The sequence below is a fragment of the Calypte anna genome, chromosome 2, assembly GCF_003957555.1.
Source record: "Calypte anna isolate BGI_N300 chromosome 2, bCalAnn1_v1.p, whole genome shotgun sequence".
In the NCBI taxonomy this organism is placed as follows: Eukaryota; Metazoa; Chordata; class Aves; order Apodiformes; family Trochilidae; genus Calypte; species Calypte anna.
In genome coordinates, this window is record NC_044245.1 from 69439451 (window position 1) to 69464454 (window position 25004).

The 25004-nt window shown below is 39.5% G+C and overlaps 1 protein-coding gene across 1 annotated transcript; it reads left to right on the forward strand.

Annotated features, from left to right (window-relative positions):
• Positions 1 to 300: 300 nt before the first annotated feature.
• VPS4B (vacuolar protein sorting 4 homolog B) lies at positions 301 to 20622 on the forward strand. The gene is made up of 11 exons (XM_008492604.2): positions 301 to 469; positions 2628 to 2739; positions 4506 to 4656; positions 5907 to 5974; positions 8864 to 8983; positions 9223 to 9379; positions 11671 to 11819; positions 11992 to 12073; positions 14066 to 14285; positions 17143 to 17280; positions 19116 to 20622. Exons 1-11 carry the CDS (start codon positions 443 to 445, stop codon positions 19215 to 19217), a joined length of 1326 nt encoding a protein of 441 aa, XP_008490826.1. The 5' UTR covers positions 301 to 442; the 3' UTR covers positions 19218 to 20622.
• Positions 20623 to 25004: the final 4382 nt, after the last annotated feature.

Here is a 25004-nt window from a genome sequence, read left to right on the forward strand (position 1 = left end):
GAGAATGAAAAATTGGAACTATTTTAAAACTACTGCGTGTGAGAGAGGGAAAAATTAAAAGTTCTTAAACGCGGGGTGCGGGGTGAGACATTGCCTCCACCCTGAGCCCCAGCGATGACTTTTTAACATTTCAGAGCAGGATTTCTGACACCAGCCCGCAGCTCCGCACCTCCGCACCTCCGCACCTCCGCACCTCCGCTCCCCAACACGGAGCCCGCACATGTGCGCAACTCCCGCCGCTGCGGGGCGCGGCGCACGGTGTGACGTCAGCTGAGGCGTGCGGGGCGGAACCCGGAAGCGGAAGCGAGTCGGTGAGGGTGCGGAAGTGCCCGGTGGAGGCCGCGGTTTCGGGTCTGCGGGAGGCAGCGGAGCGGGGAGCGGAGCTCGGACGGCCCTGGGCCCACGCTCTCTTCTCCAGTCTCCTTCCCTCCATCGCTCCGCTATGGCCGGCATCACCGCCAACCTGCAGGTAGAGCGGCGCCGGCCCTGCCCGGGGCGGAGCCGGGCAGGAGGGGTCGGGGCTTGGACGGTCCCCGGGGTCGGGTCTGTGGACGGCCTGGGAGGACGAGGAGCGCAGACGGCTTCTGCTGGCGGAACCGGGAACTGCGGCGGGGGGGGAGGGGGGCGGTGGCTGCCTGTGTCGGCAGGCGTAGCCGCAAGCGGGTGGCGAGGGAGCTTTGCTGGGGGCTCGGAAAGAAGAGGAGCCACAGGTTGATCCCCTGATCAGCACCGGGCTCTGCTCCCGGAGAGTCCCGAGAGAGGGAGTGTGGACCGGCGGGGCCTGATGTCCGCCTGGGGAGCCCTGTTGGCTTTTGTGGCCTAGGCGCGTACTTGGCGTGAGGCTTCTTCCAGGGCTGTGGGGAGGCTTCACCTGCGCTGTGTCTCTGATAGCGTTGGGATGGGGCTGTGCAGGCGGCTTCGCGACGGGTTGGCAAAGCAGACCCAGAAATCACCTGTGTTAAAAATAGCCATTTTCTCTTCAGCTGTTTTGAACTCCGATAGTCTCTGTAAGTTTGTTATGGCCAAGTGTTGCTTATTCTAGCACAGGTTGTGGGGGGATGTTGTAGGCTCTAGAACAGAAGGGAAAGGAAACTTTTTTCCAACCAACATTCTTTCTGAGGGTGTTGCTCGTCCATAGCCTGATAAATACAGCCTCGTGGATAGTCAGAAATGGTGATCCATGCCCTAGTTCATACAACATTCTAATAATTTTTTTCCTGTTTGGTAGCTGTGTTCTTTGCAGTAACAGGCTGAGGTGTCAGCTGATGTAATGAAGTACCAGCGCTGAGAATCCTGTGCCCAGTTAATAGTCGTCTGGGTATTTGCAAGAAACAGAGTTTACCAAAACCAGCTAATAAGTGATGCAGACTTTTTGCCTGTTTCAGAGGAGCAGGGCAGCAACATGCCCTGTTTTCTCACAGGTCTGCTTTGGCAGGTAGTCTTTGCCATTTATTCTTTGGATTTAGTGTTGCATACACCACTGTCTTTGTTTTACTGGACACAGGATTAATTGGACTTTTCTGTGGTAATTTAAGCCACTAAAGGCACTTAACTTTAAGGAGAGTGTAGCTTTTGGGGGAGGTTAATTTTTGCTCTTTTTCTGGGTTTCAATGGTGTATAGGGGGACTTAACAGGGCCAGCACAAGGTGAATAACAAGGAGGGGACACTCCATTTCTATGTTGCAAACTGCTGATCAGCTCATGGCTTCTCCAAAAAGGGAAGACAATTTCTGTTCCAAAAAAACCAGATGCTTGCAGTCGTCCAACACTTGCCACAAACTTCCATGAACACACAGTTTCAATTGTCCTGAAGTGGTAAAGGCATTCTAAGGAACAAAGTGTGGTGAAAGGTATTAAGCACTTAAGAGCAAAGGAATAACGGTGATACCAATAAATCCATAGGCCAGGGTATGCAATACAATACAATAGGTTGGAACTCAGTTTTCTTTGAAACTAGCTCAACAAACAAATCAAAAATCTACCCGTAACTTCTAGAACTTTTGGTGCTCATAATTTGGGTACATTCTCTGTGCAGTGTTTTTTTTTTGTTTTGTCCCCTCCCACTGTGGGCTAACTAGAATTTCTGTTTTGGATATTGAGAACTTAAATTCCTCTAGAGAAGCCAAACAAATGTCAATCAGTCGGGGAAGATGTCTCCCAGAAAAGTGATAGTGCTGGTTCCAGCGTATTGTAATCACTTCCTGTATTGACTCTGTTGTTGACAGGGATTACTGATGTCTTCAGTCATAGTCTGGGCCTGTGATAAAGAAAAACAAACATAGAATGGATTTCCAAATCTTTCCATAATAAATGCAAGAGATTGATAAGGAAAGCAGCATAGACAAACCAGTAGGAGTTCCAGTTTAGTACACAGAAGCTTGTTCTTGTCACTTACGCTTTTGCATGTGCTAGGAAATATCAGCAGTTTGTTAATCACTGTTCATAAAAGGATAAAAAAGTGTCGTGTACAAAGCACCACCTTGCAGTTGGGCCTTCAGCTCTTTGGGGTGAATGTTGAAGAGCAGAAAAAATGGCTATCAAGAAACAATCAGAGCAGCAGCTTAAAATGTCTCTTTGGTCATGTGAAATGCTGTTAAGCAGCACTTAGTTATTTCCTTGTGTTACAGAAAGCAATAGACCTTGCTAGCAAGGCAGCACAAGAAGATCAAGCAGGAAACTATGAGGAAGCCTTCCGCTTGTACCAACACGCTGTGCAGTATTTCCTCCACGTTGTTAAATGTAAGTGTAATTTATTGGATGATTAAGTAGAGTTTAGTAGTCAAATTGCACCAAGTAATCTCTCATGTTGGCATCAGTATTTAAATTTTTACTTTTATCATCAATTAATACTTTCTATTGACAGATTTGACATATTTGACATATTTTGTAGTTTTGCCTTTACTGTCTTGTGTGGTGCTCCCTTCTCATAAGAAATCAGATTATTTTCACTTGTGTTTTGTTTTGGGGTTTTCTGAGATGAAGAGGAAGGAATTTTCTGTCTTTCCTCTGGACTTCTGTAGCAATGTTTCAGGCTAGCCATTGCATGAGGAAATGTGACTAGAAGAACAGGGATCCTTGTATTTCTGTTGTGCTGAAAACTGTCTGTTACACAAGAAATCTTTGCTGTAGCTATGGAGTGTTTTTTGCTCCTTAATTCATGATCCTTGCCTTTCTACAACCTCCCTGGTAGCATTTTTTTAGCTTCTTAATGCCATAGTCTGGCTGGTCATCCTGGTCAATGAAATGTGTGAGATGGATTTATGTGTTGTAATTTTTCTTCCATTTCCACGTTCTCATTATTTTATGCCCTTTCACACTTCTGTGTATCTTTTGTGTCACGTCCAGTGTTTGTATGCAAGGAGGGGACTTTCTTAATGTAGGTCCAACCCTCATTTAAGTGGGCTAGGGTTACTTACCTGACATAAGGTAACTTACCTGACACTTAGAGATAGCTAAGATTTGAAAAATCTCTTTACTTTATAGACACTTAGGATGATTTGTGGTTTTATTTATATTTGTGGTTTTATTTATAACCATTTATATCCTACAGACTTTGTCAGAATATCACTACACTTTCTGTGCTTGTAATGATCCTGATGTACTTTTGGAAATGTAACACATAAACCTAATGTGATAATTTTTGTTTACTGATTTGAAGTACTGTAATAGTGACTAAAATTTAATCTGGAGAAGAGGAGGCTCAGGGGAGACCTCATCACTCTCTACAACTCCCTGAAAGGAGGGTGTAGCCAGGGGGGGGTCATTCTCTTCTCCCAGGCATCCATCAAGGGCAGGGACTTAAGCTCTGCCAGGGGAGGTTTAGGTTGGATATTAGGAAGAATGTCTTTATGGAGGGGGTGATCAGGCATTGGAATGGGCTGCCCCGGGAAGTAGTGGATTCTCTATCCCTTGAGATATTTAAAAAGAGACTGGATGTGGCACTCAGTGCCATGGTCTGGTAACTGCAGCAGTAGTGGATCAAGGTTTGGACTTGATGATCCCAGAGGTCCTTTCCAACCCAGCTGATTTTGTGATTCTGTAAAAGAACAGTGGGGCTGTTGAACCACAACTCTTTCAGCTGTTTTATGTAATTTTTTCTTTATGTTGTGAAGATATTTTAAAATTAGGATGCTATGAAAAAATAAAGTATGCTTCTAAATAAAAGTTGCTTAGCACAAGCTGTTTCTTGATGAGCTATTTTAGAAAAGGATTTATTAAGACAGCGTGTAGCAGCTTGAAAGGCTGACAGAAAAGCTTCCAGTGCTGTTGTTCTTAATCCTTAATACAGTCAAATTTTAAGCCAAACCAATGTTTGGGTGTGTATTTGATTCCTGGTAGGTAATGGCTTCCTCCCTGTCTACAGTGTAGTGGAATAATAAGTAGTTGAGGTATTTGGTTATGTGAAAGAGGTAATTCAATAAGGTAAAGAAGATGGCATTTTAGTCATGTGTTGATATGCATGTGTTTTGCTGTTAACAAAGCATTGTTTCTCTTCAAACTCTCAGATGAAGCACAGGGTGATAAAGCAAAAAAGAGCATTAGAACGAAATGTACAGAATACTTGGACAGAGCAGAAAAGCTGAAAGAATATCTGAAAAAAAAAGAAAAAACTGCACCAAAACCAGTTAAAGAGTGTGGTCCTGCTGATGGAAAAGGGTATGTTTTTGGAGAAGGTAAAGCAAAATACTTTCAGAACTTAGCTTACTCTGAAATTCATCTCTTTAAAGATCATTTTAACTAGTGTTTTTTAAATCCTTCAGATGACTGCTGATGCTGAAATACAGAGGACTAATAAAAGAAAAATAAGATGTGATCACAGGCATTTCTGTGCTTGTTTATTAAAATGTGCAAACATTTGCATAGGAAATTTACTAAAGAATGAGAGCTGTTTCAGACTAACACATAAGATTATCAGATCTAATGGCAAAGAGTCCAATGACCCTTAACATTAATTTTTCTCCATTTAAAGACTTACTAACTAGAAAAAAAATTCAGACTGATTACTGGGACCCGAGTGTGATCTGGCTCCTGCTTGATAAGAAGTGCAAAGCTCTGTGGAAGGTGAAGTTCTGTAAGATGAACTGAATCACTCTAATGCCTTGCTGCTGCCTAGTCTCTCCACTGCTTTCCTTTTGTTAGATTTGGGTTTTTTTTTTTAATTTTTTCTATCAGAGAGCTGAACAAGCGGAGCCTGATTTATATTTTCTACTGCTGTTATGGGGATAGGAGAGAGGAAGGGTTCAGGATTATCCCATTTTTGTGGAATTGCTCTTTTTGGCAGTCCTGAACAGCTAGAAGTGCGTAGTTGTCTCTTGAAACTTCACCTTATTTTCAGTCTCTTTCATTGTCTATTTGTCTCATCAGTATTATTTTTTGAGCTGTACTGTGTTCCCCTGGTTTGTAATAGAAGGAATTGGTAATATCACAGAGGTTACGTGTATTTTCATGACCTCCATTCCAATTGTTCACAGTTTAAGCTCTTTTTTTCTTCTTTAATTTTCAGTTTCCTTTGCTCTCAGATAACAGTGTAGAGTTTCATAGGACTAGATGGAATTGACCAAGTTCTGTTGTACTTCAAGATAGAGGATGAGTGCCAGTGTCTACAAATAAACCATTTTAGTGCTTCCTTGTTGCTTGTTAAAAAGGTTTTTGTTTCCTAGAGGCTGGCTCAAATTATGTAAAATTATGTTAAGAGGGCACTGACCCATAAAAAGTTGAAATGGTGAGGAGGGTGAATTAGAAAGGATGTGGTGTAGAAAAGCAGTACAATGATCTAAACTTAAAGCTCTGAAAGTATCTCAAAGTTTCTTTCATTCCTCAGACTAGTGGTTATTCTGATTTTTATCCAAACAGACAGCAGCCTCTTTTATTGTATTTCAACGTTTTTTTTCTTGTTTCCAAATCAGGAATGACAGTGATGGGGAAGGGGAATCAGAAGATCCTGAAAAAAAGAAGCTACAGAATCAACTTCAAGGTAATTTTAAAGCATCTCTAAGTAGGGGCAACACTGTCTATTAGTGGCTCAGCTGCTGTGTTCTTTTCATATACAGAAGTGTAGTCTATATGGAAGTCTTAGTTTGTGTGCCAAAAACTTCATGCAGTAACTCTGTTGAAAGGTATCTCCTGTGCCCTGTGCTCAGTGTTAATATTGTACCATTTATCAGGACAGTGTTTTCCAGTGGGAGAAGTTGCAAGATCCCAGGTAGCTATTGGCTAAACTGAATAAGTATTTTTTTTTCTCTTAGGTGCATTAGAGTATTGCCTAGAGGCTGAGGTACCAGACACCACATAAATATTTGGTGTGAGCAGGACCATTTTCACAAAAAAACTTGTGCTTAGCTTTAGGAGTTGAGAACATGGATTCTTGACCATTTAAAGTAACAGGAAGCATTTTGTCATATGCAGAAAGATGCTCTTTTAGTTGAGTAACATAATAGTTTGAGTTGAAAAACTCAAACTCTGAATGCAGTCAGTGATACCATGTATAGCAGCTACCAGTAGTTTTGTGCACAGTAAAAAAGAGACTTTCTTTGGTATTTATTACCCTCTAATGGCAAAGAACTGTTCAGTGCTTCCCTGCCAGAGGCTACTTGTGGATCTGAAAAAATTTCATTGTTCTGTTTTTCAGTGGAACAGAGATAAAATGCTTTTTACCAGATCTCTCTGCCTGTGAAGTTTCAGGAGCTATTGTATCATATTTAGAAACTGTGCTATACTTTCTACTTCACTGCATATTAATTTAATCTTCTGCAGGGTTAAATGGGACAGTTTCCTGTATTTTAAAATGACAGAAGAACAATGAGCGTTGGATACTTACCCTGTCTCTCACTATGAAGACTTTGTTACTTTCCACGTGAGTCTGCCCCTCAGTTACTTCAAGCACTGAAGTAACTGAAGGGCAGACTCATGTGGAAAGACTCATGTGGCATCTACCACTTCTTTGATACTTTCTGTGACAATGTTCTTGTTTATACATTTGATTGCATGAAAATATGAGGAATGACATCCTTGGTACCTTTAAACTTATCACAGGAATCTGTTTTTCAGATAATACAAGCTCTAGGCAATATTCAAATCACTCATTTTCATTTTGCTTGCCACAGCAGCCACAGAAATTTCCTGTATTTAATTTTGCTGCCTTGTTACTCCTAGCTGGCTTTGCCTTATGGAACTTTCCCAAATTTTAGTGGCTTGGCTTATTGTGGGAGAAGTGAACAGCAGTGTTCAGACTGGCTGGTAGTTGTGGGTCTGTTGTTACGTACTCTTGTTTAGATTTTTAAAGGCCTTTTGCACTGTATTGCTTGATCTTCCAGCTATTGATTTACACCTACAAAATCAGGAAACCTACAATTCCAGTTTCATTTGTTTCCTGGTACAGGTGATATCCTTACAGTGCAGTGTAATACACAATTACTATGGTATTTCTAGGGCAGATAACTGATATTTCAGCTTTCAGATAATCTTCTGTTGCTCTCTGAATGGTTACCTGTTTTGCTAATTATTTTAGTGATGAAGCCCATAGTTGTTTTTTTTAGAAAAACTGAGATGTAATCAACCTAGCAAAAGAATTTAATGCATTGAAATCAAGTGACTGAATTAATTTCAGCATATTGATGGTAAGCTAAGACCATTTGCAATCAACTTCCTCTATAACATTTTAATATATTTAACAATATGATGTTACTTTTGGACTCTAAATTCCAAACGTTAACAATCACAATTGTTAACAGAAATTGTTCATATCAATCTGATAAAAAAAGGAATGCAACAATGCAGCAAAAGAAAAAAATCTCAAAGGAGATACCAATAAAGTGTTATTTTCTTTATTCCTTAGGCAGTGAGTAACAGCAGATTTTCAGTCCTGTAGAATTAAAATGTAGCCTTACATTACTTCACAGCGTACTGAAGGCATTAGGTGAAAGTTTCAAGAGAATAACTGGTGAAAGCCAAATCTGCAATTATATAAAGCCCTTTGAAAGTTTTGGTTGCCCTCTTTATAGTGTTTTACAGTATTTAGGGAAGCATTGGATTGGTTGGCATCTGTTCATCTGAGGAAATTTCTCTTACCTTTAGGATTTGCCTTGGCTGGGATTATAAGATCTAAAATTCAATCAGTAGCTTGGATCTAAGTTGTCTCATTTAAAAGCAGTCAAGATGAAACCACTTTTAGCATGTCAGACTAACAAGTCTGAAGTCTGAAAGAAGACTGAATTACGTTGGCTAAAATCAAGCTGAAGTTGTTGATTAAACAAGATGACACTTGGTAATAAACTTTGGGAGAACGTGACTGTAGTAAGAAGATATCATCTGAAGCTAAGCAGGCTCCATATACCTTTTCTGATGTTTTCAGCCCTGACTCTTAAAAGTCCTTCACCAGTAGGTGATCCAGCTGTTTGCTGCAAATCCAGAGATACCCAACAAGTTACTTCATCTGCTGGAGAATGTTGTAAATCCTGGGCTAGTGCAGCTTCATCTATTGCGTTGTTTAAAATGAAATTTCTAATTTTTCAGAAAGTACAATGGTGGTTTAGTGAAGTGATGGTGCCTGGGTCCCTGTTGCAGAAAGTGCTCCTCTGTGACTATTAAATGCACATTTGCTGGTCAGTTTAGGATTTGCAGGACTTCTAACTCTCAAGTGTAGTGGTTTTCTGTGGTTTATTGTGGTAAAACAATGTGACAGATTTCTGTAGAAATAAAATCCATTTGACTAACAGTGTTCAATATTTAGATCTAGTTAGAAATGCCTTGGGTTCTTTCAGTATGGTCCTTGGCATTAGTTTCTGTGGGTTTTTTTCCAGAATGGAATTCATTGAAGTTGTGTAAAGATATGTGCAATGCTAACTTATACAATCTTCTCTTACAGGAGCAATTGTTATAGAGCGACCAAATGTAAAATGGAGTGATGTTTCTGGCCTCGAAGGTGCCAAAGAAGCCCTTAAAGAAGCAGTGATCTTGCCCATTAAATTTCCACACCTATTTACAGGTCAGAGTTACAGCATTTGTTTGCTATTGGCTAGTCAGGACCAGCACTGGGGTCTGAGAATGGTGTTATGCCAGTGTATCTGAGATTCAAGCTGGGCTCTCAGTGAGGAGGCTGTGAAATAACAGAAGTTTCGTGGGTAGCTGTGGAAAACCTCTGAACAAATTTAGAGGGACTTAATCAGAAAAATAGATTTAGTCTTCCTTTCTGCAGTACTTTGACTGTTGGTTTCTGTCTTGCAGGAAAGAGAACACCCTGGAGAGGAATTCTCCTTTTTGGACCACCAGGAACAGGGAAGTCATACTTAGCAAAAGCTGTGGCAACAGAAGCAAACAACTCTACCTTCTTCTCAGTATCTTCCTCTGACCTTGTCTCAAAGTGGTTAGGAGAAAGTGAAAAGTAAGTTGGAGTTGCCAGAGGTCCAGGAAAACATTGGCAATAAAAGATTAATACAGATTAATACAAAAGATTAGTAATGCTGTAAAAAAAATAGAATTTGGGAGAAGGGTAATGTCTTTTTAAAAAACAAACTTTAGGTGTTTGTGCTTCATGCTACGGTGCTATGTGAATGTATCATCATGCGCTTTGTTTTGTGCTGCTGCAGCTGGACCTCTCTTCAGTGCACAAGATAGTTTTTAAAATTAGCTCAGAACGTTTTTGGGACAACCATGGAACTTATTCCCCAACTGTACTCAGCTGTGATTGCACACAGTCTGAAGCACTGAGGTACTTTGCCTACTCTTGGCATCTCCCCACTCATCTGTCCCAGCAGCCATGCTGTAAACTTGGAATTCCTTTGTCCCTGAGGGGATGTTTTTTTCTTTATCCTTCTTTCAAACAAAATCTAGAAGGCGTAAGAGCCTTGCAAAAAGAGATTGAAGGAGAGGAGCAACCACGATATAAAACTTCATGGTTCCCTGGGCTAACTTCATTTCTTACTATGTGATATGTGAATAGACTGGGAAGCCTCAAGTGACATGTTGGCTGTAGTCTAGAAGTGTAGGAATATGTCCATCTAGGCTTTTAATGAATATTTTCCAAATTAAGAAAGAGCTCTGGGGTTGTTGTACAGAGAAGATTTTCATATGGTGATACTACTTGTCAAAATCACACTTGAATAGTTTGAAGTTTGGGAGAACTGAGCAACACTATTTCAAGATCATAGAAGGAGAAGGAAGACCATCTCATGAGGTGTTTGAACTGTTCTTTTTTTTTCCCAAAAAAATGGAAACCTTGAGTTACTTTTTTTCTGTGGCAAAAGGAATTCAGAACTGGAGTTCAGCTTGGCATGATGAGATTTAGTGCTGGTAATGTGAAGATTTTCCCAGCATATTCCTATTTATTTTCCTTTTTAACTTAGTAAAATGTGTTAATAATGCTAGGCTATTTTGATGTTTTGGGTTGGCTTTGGGGTTGGTTTTTTTTTGCAAAAACTTTACTTGTAATATAAAAAGTATCTAGTAAAGTAGTATAAAGCAAAGTAGTATAAAGCAACCTGATTAGGTTACAAATGTTAAATAAGAGAAAGCCATGTAGGAATCAGTAGTGAGTCCAGTTTTGTTCAGTATCTTCATCAGTGGTCTGGATGAGAGGATGGAGTGTAGTCTTAGCAAGTTTGCTGATTATTTGATGCTGAAAGGGGCAGCTGATACACCAGAAGGCTGTGCTGCTGGGTAGGAATGGCACCAACCACCAGTACAGATTAGAGGATGTCCTGTTGGAAAGCAGCTCCATGGAAAAAGACCTTGGAGTTTTAGTGGGCAGTGAATTCTCATGGGTCAGCAACGTGCCATTGTGGCCAAGAGAGCCACTGGTATCCTGGGGTACATCAGGAAAAGTGTGTCCAGCATATCTAGGTTCTCCTTCCACTCTACTCTGCCCTGGTGAGACTACATCTGGAATACTGTATCCGGTTTTGGGCTTCCCAGTTCAAGAGAGACAGGAATATACTGGAGCAAGTTCAACGGAGAGTTATGAGGCTGATGAAGGGACTTAAACATCTCTCCTGTGAAGAAAGACTGAGAGAACTGGGGCTGTTTAGCTTTGAGAAAAGAAGGCTGAGAGGATCTTAATAATGTCTATAAATACCTGAGGGCTGGGTGTCAAGAGGTAGGGGCCAATCTCTTCTCAGTGGTGCCCAGTAATAGGACAAGGAATAATTAATGGCTTTAAGCTAGCACATAGGAGGGTTACTGTGAGAGTGATGGAGCACAGGAACAGGCTGCCCAGAGAGCTTGTGGAGGTTCCTTCTCTGGAGACTTTCAAAACCCACCTGGATGCATTCCTGTGTGGCCTGCCCTAGGTGATCCTGCTTTGGCAGGGGGATGGGACTAGTTGCTCTCTAGAGGTCCCTTTGAGCCTGTAACATTCTGTGATTCTAGAATCTGTTTAGAGTGGTAGCTCTGCATAATCCAGACTGTCTTGCAGATATGTAGACCCAAAAAAATGACTTTTTCTTGCAAAACCATGCCTGGAGCACTCTTAAAATATTCTGCCTTCCTTTATGCTTCCTTTATACTATCTTTCTTAGTTTAATACTGAGTTATGGAGCTGGAAGAATGTTGTATCTTTGACTAGCTTCATGCTAATACTCCTTTTTTAGCTTTCTCTAAAAGAAGTGACTGTATCATGATCTTAACTAATGTGTTTGTGTAACCATTCAGATAACTGAAGCTGTTTCCTTTTTTAAGACTAGTGAAAAACTTGTTCCAGCTTGCCAGAGAAAACAAACCTTCTATTATCTTCATTGATGAGATAGATTCCCTCTGCGGATCCAGAAGTGAAAATGAAAGTGAAGCTGCTAGACGGATAAAAACAGAATTTCTAGTTCAGATGCAGGGTAAGTTTACTTCGTTTACAGAATCATTCAAAGGAATTAAGATACTTATTTTAAGCGTACCTTGCATGAGAACACTCAAACGGGTCTGCAGTTGCATCCTGTTAAATGTTGCCATTTTAAAACAGTCTCTGTTGATCATGTAAATGGTAAAATGATTTTTGCCCTGATGTAGGAGTTGGTGTCGACAATGAAGGAATCTTGGTCTTAGGAGCAACAAACATACCCTGGGTTCTGGATTCTGCTATCAGGAGAAGGTATGATGGCATTTTTTCATGGTGTGAAATTTGCAGCCGTTGTGAGGGTTCAGTCTAAGATTACTTGAGGCAGTAATCCAGCTCATGTTTGCAGACATGGCTGTTGTTCTACAACTCAACTCCGTGAAATGGATTGAGCCAAAATAGTAGCCCTTGCCCCTTTATAAAGAGGTAGGTTTTTCATTCTTCTATTGGCTCTGTAATTTATTTGAGCTCTTGGTTAGACAATTGTGCTTGTAAAAGCAGAAAAATATTCTGTTTTCATGTTAGTTTGTTTCCTGGTGGAGTTGGGGCACAAATACATCTCAGATGGGCAAGAGGAGCTAGAACTTTCCTGTTCAGCTGTTAACAAACTGTGGAGTAGCTTCAGTTCCTTCATATAAATGTAGCCTTATGTTGCACAGAGACATCATGTTTTTCTAGTGGGCAGGCATAGTTTGTGATCTTTCAATGTGTGTTTTAATGGGTGTTTTGTAAACGGCTGCCACATCTGGATCTGTCTTTGAGCGGTAGAAAATCAGTACAAATACAGCTATAGACAAACATGGTTGTTGTGACGAGGACAAAACTTGGATGGTCATTTTTGTTGGCTAAAGAAACATTACATTTTTGTGTCTGTCACTGACATTTATAGTCTTAATTCAAGCTGGGTATGCTTTGATTAGGTGTTCAGCCAGGTGATCTCCAGAGATTGCTTACAACCTCTATGCCTATAGTTGTGTGCAAGACAGATCTGGAGGTGAATGTGTTGCTTAGTATTTCAAGTAATTTTTTTAATGCCAGCTCTGGGGTCCACAGTACAAGGCAGACATGGGTGTGATGAAGTGGGTCCAGAAGGGGTCCATGAAAATGATCAGAGGGCTGGAGCACCTCTCCTATGAAGACAGGCTGAGGGAGTTGGGGTTGTTTAGCCTGGAGAAGAGAAGGCTCTGAGGAAAACCTTATTGTACCTTTCTGTATATTAAGGTGGCTTAAAAGACAAAGATGTTTGGAGGTATTTTACAAAGGCTTGTAGTGACAGGACAAGAGGCAATGTTTTTAAACTGAAAAGAGGGTGTGTTTAGATTGGACATAATGAAGAAATTTCCTTCTTGACTGTGGTGAGACACTGGAACAGGTTGCTCAGAGAAGTTGTGGATATCCCATCATTGGAAGTGTTCAAGGACAGGCTGGATGGGACTTTAAGCAACCTGGCGTAGTGGAAAGTGACTAGTGGACTACATAACCTTTAGAAGTCCCAGCCAACACCATGAAACATTTTCTTATTCTTTGGAGTGTGAAAGAGTAACTATCCAACAGTTGTCCATAAGACTTAAGGAACTTGTAAAACAGTAGTAGTAAATAAATTATTCTTTTCTTGGATGTGGCCTGCTTTGTCATGTATATCAAACTAATCACATTCTAAAGAATTTGGAGTTGCTCTTATGTTGTTGATGGGAGCTAATTTCCACTGTAAGAACAGATGCAGCTTCAAAGGAAGAACTGCAGTTACCAACATTTTCGACTGACAAGTGTTTTGAGAATATGACTTCAAATTTCTTTCCAACTATGAGGTTTTCAGCAATTCAATTGAAGACTGTAGAAAGTGATGGTGTCAGCTTGTTATCAGGCAGTTCTTTGAGTGTGAAAACTGTTCAGACATACTTGGAACACTTTAAGAATGTTTCCCCTCAGTTATTTCTTTTAAAATAGAAAAACTCCGCTGGAGGTAATCTGGAATAACTTCAGTCCAAAGAGTTGTTTGTCATGAAAAGGGAGTAGTTATTATTTTGAATGTCAGCTTATGCTAGCCACATTATTATTTCTGAGAACAGGTTGTTGAATATTTGCCTTAGATTATTATTTTTTTAAAGATGAATAATACTGAAACTGTTTCTTTCTATTGTTGTTAGGAGCATCCTATATACTTAATTGCTTAAGCTTCTTTCCACTGTGCACCTGCATGAGTTCTTCTTGGTTCTTCTTCATCTTGGTTCTTCTTTTTTAAACCAGGTTTGAGAAGCGTATTTATATTCCTTTACCTGAAGACCATGCCAGGGCTGCAATGTTCAAACTTCACCTTGGGTCAACTCCAAATCTCCTAACGGAATCAGATTATCGAGAGCTTGGAAAGAGAACTGAGGGCTATTCTGGTGCAGATATAAGTGTCATTGTACGTGATGCACTGATGCAGCCTGTAAGAAAGGTGCAATCTGCTACTCACTTTAAAAAAGTAAGTAGGAATCAAAATTTTTTTGAAGTTAATTTGAAAATTCGTTGCAAGCGAACGGTTTGGTTTGGGGTAAGACCGCACACTTGTGAAGGTCCTTTTTATTGACCAGAATAGAACATGGGTATTCCTCCCGGGTTTTTTCCTTACCCTACACCCCAGTCCTGCCATAAATCTGGTGGATCTTCTGTCTGGACACCCTTGCTCTGTAATCCAAGTTCTGCTGACTCTTCAGTGTCTCTTCATGACTAGTTTTAAAAGCATTGAGGTTTCGTTCTGGATCAAGTTACCAGAGTTTTTGTGTTTCTCTAGCATGCTTAAATAAATGTATCCTTCATGCACCTGGGAACAGATTGACTATAAGTATGCACATCCTGCTTACTTGGCATGTTTTTTGAATTGAAAAATGGAGATTGTTGTAAAGCTCTGGTAAAACCGTTGTATCATTGTTACTTGCAGCAGCAGTAAAAATGCAAGACAACTGAGCAAGGTCTGTGCTTCATCTTTTGGGCAGCATGCAGCATCCAGTGAATGCTGCTATAATGTGACAACTAGTTTACACTTACTTATGTGCACTCTAAAGAGACTATTGATACTATATTTTTTTTAGTTTATCTTGTAGTTATCTCTATATACTGTGTTTAGATCTCATCTGAACGAAGAACCAACTAGAGTTCTTTAGCTCCAATCTAAATCCATTAAATCTGGGGATCCTTTTTTTTTTTTCCCCTGGAGAAGTTTGCACATACAGGTCTTGTTCAATCAAATTAATTGTTGTCTATAAACTATTAAGCTCTTCAGTGAAAAAATGAAGAGCAATAATGATATCAATGGTTATAAACAGAGTTCAGAATATGTACGAGCTCTGTTGGCTAAATAAAATGGTAGTATTTTTTTTAGAGTAGACCTACAAAAGTTTTTTTTTTGTTTGTTTAATTTTTACTGCAGACTTTGATTTTACAGTAATTCATGTATGTTGGGTGAAAGTCAAGGTATTCTGCAGAGGGAAAGCTTCCTCTAAATAGAAGCTTTCATATGTTGGAAATATTAGGAAAAATTTTGGATACTAAGGTTTCAAGAGATACATACCAGGTAACTTGTGTTGACAGTAGTTCTTTGTCATCTCAGTTACAATTGCAATTTTTTTACCAGTAACTCAGCCTGACATAAAAGGATTAAGGGTCCTAAACTGAACAGCTACAGTTATTTTGAATTGCAGATAGGCTCTTAAGATTCAAAGAGAAAGGAATACTTTAATCCAGTATGGTCCAGAGTAGATGAGGACTCCCTGAGTTTCCAAGATCTGCATTGAGGAACCCTTGGTCAGCTTTGTAGTTATTAAAATAAACCTACAGCCTGTCATTTTGGTCAGGGGAAGAAAAAAAAATCACAAACAAAAACCCCAAAAGATTTTAAAGGGTTTTTGAGGAGCTCTTCAATTTAAAACCACAACGAGTATTTTGAAATAGTGATTAGATAAGTTTCTTCCCAGGGAGGAGGTGTTGGGGGGGCAGGGAGTGATTCAGCAGTGACACTGATGTAAACTGTGTTTGTTTAAAAATAGGCAGCTATTTTGATAAATCGAGGGTTTTCTAGATGCTTCCTTGTCTTAGGCAGTGCTGCCTGAAATATTTATCCATTGTTGACTGTAAGTGACATTGACATTGCTGGCTAAAGGGTTGCTGCCTTTTAGCCTTTGGTTCAAATCTGAAAGAACCTGAGGCTTGTCTCAGTCAAACCATGGAATAATTAAATAACCTAAATTGCCACACTTTGTGGAGCAGCCCAAAAGGAATTCTTACTGCCTATTACCCTCAAAAAAGGAAGGAAAAAAACGCCACAATTGCGGTACTTTGAGGCCTCTGACATAGTCCAAACTGATTTTATTTGTGCTGTTAGTATTTTTAATAAGATGTGATTTTCTATTTTTATAAGCAAAACCTTAGCTTTATTATTTGCATCATAACAGACATCTTGCCCTTTCTTGCACTGAGGAAACAGTGCTTTCCTCAGTTATTATTAATTCATTGTAAACTATGCTTTGCTCTCTGTGATGATTCAGGTGTGCCAGAGAACGTTTTGAGTATTACAGAATACTGTTCAATGTTATGATTTAATGCACTTAAGAGCAGCAATCTAGTTCTCTGCTGTTAAAATTAGCCATAGCTGGTTAGTGGGTTGTCTTTCAGTCTTCGCATGTGTTTTGAGTTCCTGTGGATGTTTGATGCTTCAGGTAACAACAAAGGAAAATAAAACTGTGGGTCTGAGATAGCACGTTGCAGAAGGGGAACAGACACCTGGTGCAGGTTTTTTTTTTGGTCTTTCCAGGTGTCTGGAATTAAAAGGGTGGTTTTCCTCTTTTTCCACTAGGCGGCCCTCCTTCCTAGCAGGCGCTGCTGAGATGTCAGAAAAGGTGTTCAGAACTTGGGAGTGCATTATTTCAAAGATGGAAAAGCCATCTCTGTATGGATAATTATTGAGGAGTTTTTAAAAAGCTGTTAACCAGTGATGAATGAACTCCCAAAGTAACCAGAGACTAGGAAGGGTGGTCTTCTCCAACTAGGATTTCCTGGCATGTTGATTTTCCACAGAAGTCCTTAACCTTAGGAGGAAGTGGGTTCTGGGATTTGACCTCATGTGAGTTTAAGTATCTGGGTACAGCTGCATGTTTTCAAAGTGAATGATGCCAGTACATGTATATACATTTATACAATTTCTCTTTTCTCAGGACATGTCTTCCCAGTGGGTGGGGCATCTGCATATAACCAAGGAATGGTTTTTTTTGCTCAAAAGATGCTATTTTTTTGTCTTTATAATTATAACTACTCCTATAAATTGAGTATTTTTCTTTTATTTTTAGGTAAAAGGACCATCACTGTCTGATCCAAATACGATAGTAGATCTGTTCACCCCTTGCTCTCCAGGGGATCCTGAAGCCATCGAAATGACGTGGATGGAGATTCCAGGTGATAAATTATTGGAGCCTAAAGTTTCCATGGTAGGTATTTATTTGTAGATTTCTTTCTTGCTTTGCAGAACTCTGTAAAAAATTTGAAGGTAAAAACTCCTTTCTACATGGTTATGCAAAGCAACTGGATACATTGAACATTCAGAAATGCTGGACATGTCAGATAATATTTGAATTCCCAACATACAGCACTACAGTACAGCAGGCTTGTGAAAAGCCAGCTCTCTGTCCTTGATAATCATTTCTTACTGTTCTTGTCATGCAGCTGCTCTCCTTTCAAGCATAGACAGCATCTGCTTCTTCCACTGTTCTTGCGCTTGTCTTTTATTCATTTAAACCCTTCAGGATCCCTGCCCCATGGAAGGCTTCCTTCCCATCACTTTGTAGCATTAACATTGATACTAAGAAGTGGAAAACTGTATTCTGTATAAATTGGAAATATTGCCTATGAAACGAATACAAGCATAAATAATAAAATTTAAAAATTTTGTGGACATGTTAGTTCAGTTTAAGTTTCATCACAGGTGATGCAGCTCTTCCAGGGGGTTTCTTTTGTTTCCATGTTAAGATACTTCCTTTGATCTAGGGAATAAAATATGTCAGTGTAAAACAAATTGAAATTTTAGTTCACTGCTTAAAAAAAATGTTGCTGGACACTCATTGTGCATTTTTTCCCAAGAGCAAAACATAGAATTCTGAATTTAAGTGCAGTGCTTGAGGAAAGGACTTGATAACAAATCTGTTCTGCTCTCATTTCTTGTGTGCAAACAGTCCTGTAATGAATGAAAGAAATAAGTGTCTTTCATGGGGATCACAGCCCTCTTAGGCAGTAGACACTGCTTTGTATAATATAATATATATAATATAGCCATCACTGTATTTCAGAAGAGAATTTTCTGTGCATATTTGCATACTGAGGAAGCACAAAAGGATGCATGCAGGTGAAAGCCTACCCTAAAACTTTTGCCTGCATGCTCTAACCAGATTTTTTAGTTAATCTTTCCTGGAGTTAAACGTGATAATTATTATGTACTTCTCATGGTACCTGGGGTTAGGATGCACCACAGGAGGTTGTCCCAGTGTCCAAAATCAGTTCCTGTCCTCAAAATGATCAGGCTTTAATTCTTTCTAAACAGGGTATTCTAGTCTGATGAGAGAACTCTCAAGTCTAGAAAATTATGCTAACTTTTGGGTTTACTCTTAATTTTATAGTAATATAAGGTGTTAGGCATCTGCTTTTTTCAGTTGCCATTGGCTAGGACTTGATTAGTTTTCTTCCTCCTTTTTATTCATAGTGTTTTAACTGCTGCTTTCAGTTTCATAGACCTGCAATTTTGAACTCCCTTTCCTAGTATCTGAATAGGAAATTAACTGAATTGAAAAGAGCAAAATTACTGGTCATGAGCACTAAAACTTTGCTAGAGATGAATCACAAACTGCTGTTCTATATTGTGGGTCTTTGAAGACTGCATCAGAATATCTGATTATTTTCCATTTTAAACTGTTGTATATACTTCAAGAGGGATTGAAAATAGTAACTGAAAAAAAACCAAAAAGAAGTTCAGTTCTTTTCAGTAAAGAGAGATTAATATAAATTGAATGGATGCTTGCCTTAAACCTAAACCTGAGGTTGTAGTTTTGTTACTAGAAAACTCATTGGCAGTTTTCTGTCTTCACAGGGTTAAAGTGTTTCACCTGTGCAGAAGTGTTAAGCTTGCTTGAAGATTTTTGTAAATAGGAGCTCCTATGGTAATTTTGTTCTAGTGGGCGTTTTAATGTTTTAATTTTTTTGTCCTGGCAATAAGATTGTTAGCAGTGGTACCATACTAGTTTCTGAAAACACCTGTTTTCTTTTCTCCTCCCAGATGGATATGCTCAGGTCACTAGATAGCACAAAGCCTACAGTTAATGAACAGGACCTGGAGAAGTTAAAGAAGTTTACAGAAGACTTTGGTCAGGAAGGCTAAACCAAAGAGATACGTGGAGCATTAGAACTTTTTTTTCTTTCTTAAGTATTCTTGTGTCTTTATTGATGGCACTTCAACTAAATGCCAATGAAATCACTCTCTTCTTCCTTTGCAGAAGTAATAGAAGATACCTTTGCAAAGACCCTTAAGCTTTTCTATTGTATTGTTTTCCTCAGATGTCTATCAAATGTCTTCTATTAAAAATAATATGAAAATGCGATTTTAGGGTGAGACAGAAAAGTGATGTGGAACATCTATTAAATACTAGAAAATGTTAATGATTAGTTCAGTTTTACTGTTACATTAAGCCTGGTACAAGTGAGTTTTAAACTCCCAGTAGGTTCAAAAAAGCCCTTTTTTGAGGGGTGGAAGAGAACATATGTGTCAGGTGTTTTCAGTGTCAGTCTACCAGCCTACATATTAATCGCTCTCATTTCATTTAGATAAAAGCAACAGAATTTGCTAATGAAGCATACTGCAAGTGTGGGTTTGCTATGAAAATAGGAGAACACAGTGAGGATGAGACTATGTGGGCCAGTACTTCGTTTAAATACTAATGGAACTGGTATTTGGCTTCTGCTATGCTGTCTTAAAGCTTGATGTCCAAAGCAAAATTTTTGTTTTTAACTCTTGACTAGCTGATACACACTGTCACTATGCAATCTGGCAAGAGTTTTTTAAATACAGCTATCTCAGAAGGTGTTTTGCTGGCTGTTCTTGTTTTGCATTGTTTTTGTTTGTTTGTTTTTAAATCTGGGTTTACTTCCTCCAGGAATTTGACTAAAGTTTGGGAAAAAAAAAATTAACAATATCCTGTACGATTCCACTTGTCAAGGCTGGCGAGGTATAGGTAGTCTTCGGAGATTGTATTTTGGGAAATACCATACTTGTTCATGCAAGGGAGAGCATAACAGATATTTTAGCCTTCCCAATGATGAATGATCTCAGAACCCTACTGGTAGCTATTGCATATAGGTTACATCAATTTAGTGCTTACATTTTGAGAGAAAGCTGGCACTTTAGTACAGAAGTAGCACTTCCATTGATCTTTTTTTGAAGAGCTACACATTGACATGTGCCTGAATGTAACTTACAACACCACGGTGTCAGCATTGAGTTTGTGCCTTGTGAGTTTGCACTGGCTGTAGATACAAAACTAGATTCCTAGATATGCTCTGTTCCATTATCACTGTACAACTTTATCCTGCATATGTGTTGTTTAACTTGCATTAAAAGAAATTTGCACATTTTGTGTGTGTATGTTATTTGTACATATGCACACATATGATCATCTTTTGATGGGGTTTGGTTTCCTTTTATGTACCTGTTTTGTGTACTTTATAAATCATAGGATGGGTGAAATTTCCTGTACTCAAATGAAGTAAAACATTACAGTACAACATCAGCTATGTTCTTTGAGTATTTTTTCAATGTTATATTCCAAGTATTTACTGCTTGATTATTTTTTTAGACTTTGGTTTCTATGTTTAACAGCTAAAGAAAGTATTTAGTTAAGAATTATTTGATCTGCCAGGTGGCGAGCTTTTGTTTACTAACATGATGAAACATTATTTCCAAATTGTACAGTTACACACACCTTTGCCTTTGTCTTATGTTGGAGCCTGTAAGCGAATCAGTGGAATGCAAATCTTTTCCTGGAGCTTTTGGGGTGGGGGTGAGAGAGAAGGGGTGCAGCAGGAATTTCAGTTTAGTTGCAGGCAATGATGGTTAGCAAGCTTAATCCTTGTTGCAACAGCAGCATTGCTTTTTCATAGTTGCCTCTTGTGAACTCTTTAGAAATAAGCCACACACTGGCAAGGCTCTCGCTCAGAGGTTTGATTCTATTACCTGAAGTACTTTTCTCTTGACCTTTTTGAAAATGAGAGTCCCTACTGCAATCCTTAAAATTCTCAGGAATACATTTATTTTGTGGTAGGTTGATTGTGTCTTATGGGTTTCCATACGCTTAACTGTGTAATATCTTAAATGTAGAATAATCCACTGTATGTTTTAAATTTACATTTTGCTGCTTGCTCGGTTGAGGAATGACATCTGTAACAGAACCAATTTGATGTTTGATGTTTTAAGTGTTTTTTAGAAATATGTTACAAATAAACATGGCTGCTTAGAATTGCAGCTACAAGAACAACTTCTTGGTTTGCTGTTTTTGTAAAATGTGAATAAATTATGTATTGCAGAGCTTCCTATTTAAGTTACCCCAGAATAGATGATGGCAAAATGCAGTGTGTTGGAAGGAGCTACAAAGTAGTTTTTTAGTTTTCAGTATTAATAGAAAATACTCTAAATTAAAGAATGTCTGAAAAGTTATATTTGCTTTATAAATTAGTTGTACATTTTTCTTAAGGTCTGATGGATGACTCATCTTTAGCTAGTTAGCTTTTTTTTTTTCCCCTAACTTGAGATATTACACTTTAGACTGACTGCAATATGAAAAAATGTAATTTTCTTTCCTTCCTGTTGGTAAAATGGTTTTTCAATTAAATCATTTGAATATGTGCTTGTTGTGTTTGTCACAGGTAGTTTCTTCTCAATGACATTAAATTTTGTTTTTCTGTCACTTCTAGTCTACATCCCAATGGGTATACTCATAGGGCTAGAAAAGCTAAGTAAATTAACTTTTTCCTCTATGCAAATTCCAGAGCCTTTTTTTTTTTTTTTTATTCCCTGATTTACCTGCTGGCTTTGTCATTCTCTAGCATAACAAAAACATACAGATCTCCTTTTAAGTTTTTTGTTTGATAGGTTTTGGTTTTCAGATTACCTGCCGGTCTTCAGATATGGTTTTGCTTTTAATAATGGAGCAGAACACGTGTTCACGTTTCTGTCTGTCAGGGGTGTCTGAAGATACTGTGCTCTTTTTTTCAGCTGAAGCAAAAAAACTTTTGAATCTTCTCTGGTCAGGTATTCTGATCTATTTTTTGTGTTTATTTAATCTTCTTCCTAGCAAATATATATTCTGGTTTTGTTTGGGTTTTTTTTCATGTTATTTCTGAGGATTATCTTGACAGGAAGCTATCTAATGGTTCTGAGTTTGTTGAAATACACAGGAACATTATTTTGCTGTTTGCTGTTTCCTTCCTCTGGAATGACAGGCTAGTTTCATTACTGGCTTCCATGCATGTTTTTGGTCTTAACCAGATCCATCCTAGTAATCATGGTTGACTTAAAGCCATTCCCATAACTTACGTAAACTATTGCAAGAACTTGGTGAACTGTTTCCTACTGTGCTGCTTTTTCCAACAGATAATTAACTCTTATCAAAACATTGTTTCTTTTATTCTTCAGCAAGTAGCTTTTGGTGCAGATCTTGTGGCATAGCGCCACTGCTTTCCCCTTTGATTTTTCTTCAGCTTTTTATTAACAATATTTAAATCTAGGGGTTTTATTCCATAAATCCTCTGTCATCATAATTAGCTGTGTGAAAACTCTTTAATTGTTCGTTCATCTTCTCTCCTGGCATTTGTGTACTGACAGCCCAGGTATTAGATAAGCTTGTCCTGTTATTTGTGTTTTGGTCCCTGTGACCCAATTACAAATCTTCCCCTCCCTCCCTACCTCTACATACACACACATGCCCTTTGGATGGTAGCTTTTTGGCTACCGTCACTATTTTGTGCTATTTTCTGTTTGCTCACTTTTACATCTTTCATCCCAGCTAAGAGGCTCCAAATTGATGAAGGGTACAAGGATACATCAAGGATACATCTTCCTTTCATTGCATCAACTCAGGGTTTCTGGTACCTGCATGGTACCTACCACTTGAGAATCTGTTGGTCTTTTGCAGAAATAGTTGAAATTTTAGGGCTCATTTAGAACAAAATACAGTGTCCTATCTGCATCATAGCAGGACCTAAGTTCTCATCTAAAAAAGACTTTTCTCACGTTTTGAGACATCTCCAGGAAGTAAGTCACCAACACCTGAGCACAGGCCTGATGTTGACAATGAAGCCAGGGTTTTCTTTCCTGCTTGGTGACCTATTACCAGGCATCCTGCCATAACTTGGCAAGATTTGCTTTTGCTTGCCCTCCCTCCTCCTCTGCTGCCTCAGCTAATTTAAATCTAAGCTATTCAAGGCCAGGACTTTGCTTTCAAACATGCTCGGTGTCACATGTGTTCTGTAAACTATAAACAGTAATTTCCTCTGACTCACTGTAGTTGGCTGGTGGCTGTCCACAGGTAATTTGTTACAAAAACCTCAGCTGAAGTGGTTGCCTTCTGCTACTGCTCTGTCAATGTCTCAGCAGTAGCTCAGTGGCTAGGAGAGGGACTGAGAAAGTCTAAATATCATCATCATCATCATCTTATACAGGAAAGATAACTGCAAGTGAGGAGTGTTACAGCTTCTGGAAGTGTTCTGGAGTGTTACAGCTTGGGTTCTGGAAGAGGCAAGTGAGTTGTTTGCCCAATAGAAAGGTAGGAAAAAAAATGAAAACTTTAAAACTATACCCATTCAAATGATCGTTTCTCCTTGAAGACTGAAGCATGGGCTGGAACAGGGAGGCCCTGACCTGTCAAGGCCTTGGCTGCTGTTCTCAAATGTGCCATTTAAAATGCCAGTTGAATGCTCATCATACCCTTGCCTGGCTGAGCCTGAGCTCACTTGGAGTTTTAATGATGTTTTAATTAATTAATCACAGCCATGAAGTGCTCCTTGCACAACCGAAGAGCAAAACAATTACCATTTGTTTTTCTATCTTTACACCCGCTGTTGTTTTTATGTCGTCTTGCGTGTTCACATCCAGCCTTGTTCTGTCATTTACAATGTTTTCTTTTTCAGTTTGTTCTCACCTACCTGCGATGCACGTGTCCGCTGTCAGCATGGGAACAGTCGGGTGGTTTGCCTGTCTGACAGCAAACCTTGTGCAAGTTGCAGCACAGCAGTAGTTCCTACGGGAGCCACAGGGCCTGCTGACAGAGCCTAAAATCTTCCTTCTGCCTTCCATCTTCACCATCCCTTCCCCAGCTTCAGGACAGAGGAGGGATGCCCATAGAAACAGAATGTGTTAGAGGGCTAGGAGGATTATTAGGGGACAGAAGCATCTATCGTATGAGGAAAGGCTAAGAGACATGGGGCTATTTAGTCTGGAGAAGACTGCGAGGGGATCTTACTAATGTCTATAAATGTGTACTGTGTCTAGAAGAAGGGGCCACTCTCTTTTCAGTGGGGCCCTGTGATAGGATGAGGGGCAACAGGCACAAAGTGGAACAGAGGAATTTCCACCTCAATCCGAGGAAAGACTTTTTTTACTGTAAGGGTGATGGAGCATGGGAACAGGCTGCCCAGAGAGGTTATCAGGTCTCTGCCAGAGACTTTCACAACCCGTCTGTATGTGTTTCTGTGTGACCTGCCCTTGAGCGATCCTGCTTTGGAAGGGGGGTTGGACTGGATGATTTCCAGAGGTCTCTTCCAAACCCTACCATTCTATGGTTTCAGTGGGGTTCCCTGTGGGGGGAGAGTGGTGATGTTCTTCCTGGGTACTGTGAGGCTCTACACAAGATAAACACATATCCAGAGGCACTGGTCTGTGCCTCAGATCTCCTGTAGTTGACACAGGGTGGAAATCAACTGGTGAACAAGGGCAGTGATACTGATGCTCTGGGCTCCGAGGGGATTTTGTCCTGGTTTTGTCCTAGCTGTAAGCCCTGCAAAGTGGTTTCCACAAGCTTTGTGGCTCTCAGGCTTATTCTCTTGGGTCCCCTTTTGTGTAAGGCGTGCTCGCTTCACTGCTGCTGGAAATGCATGATGCTTCTTAGAAGAAAAAAAA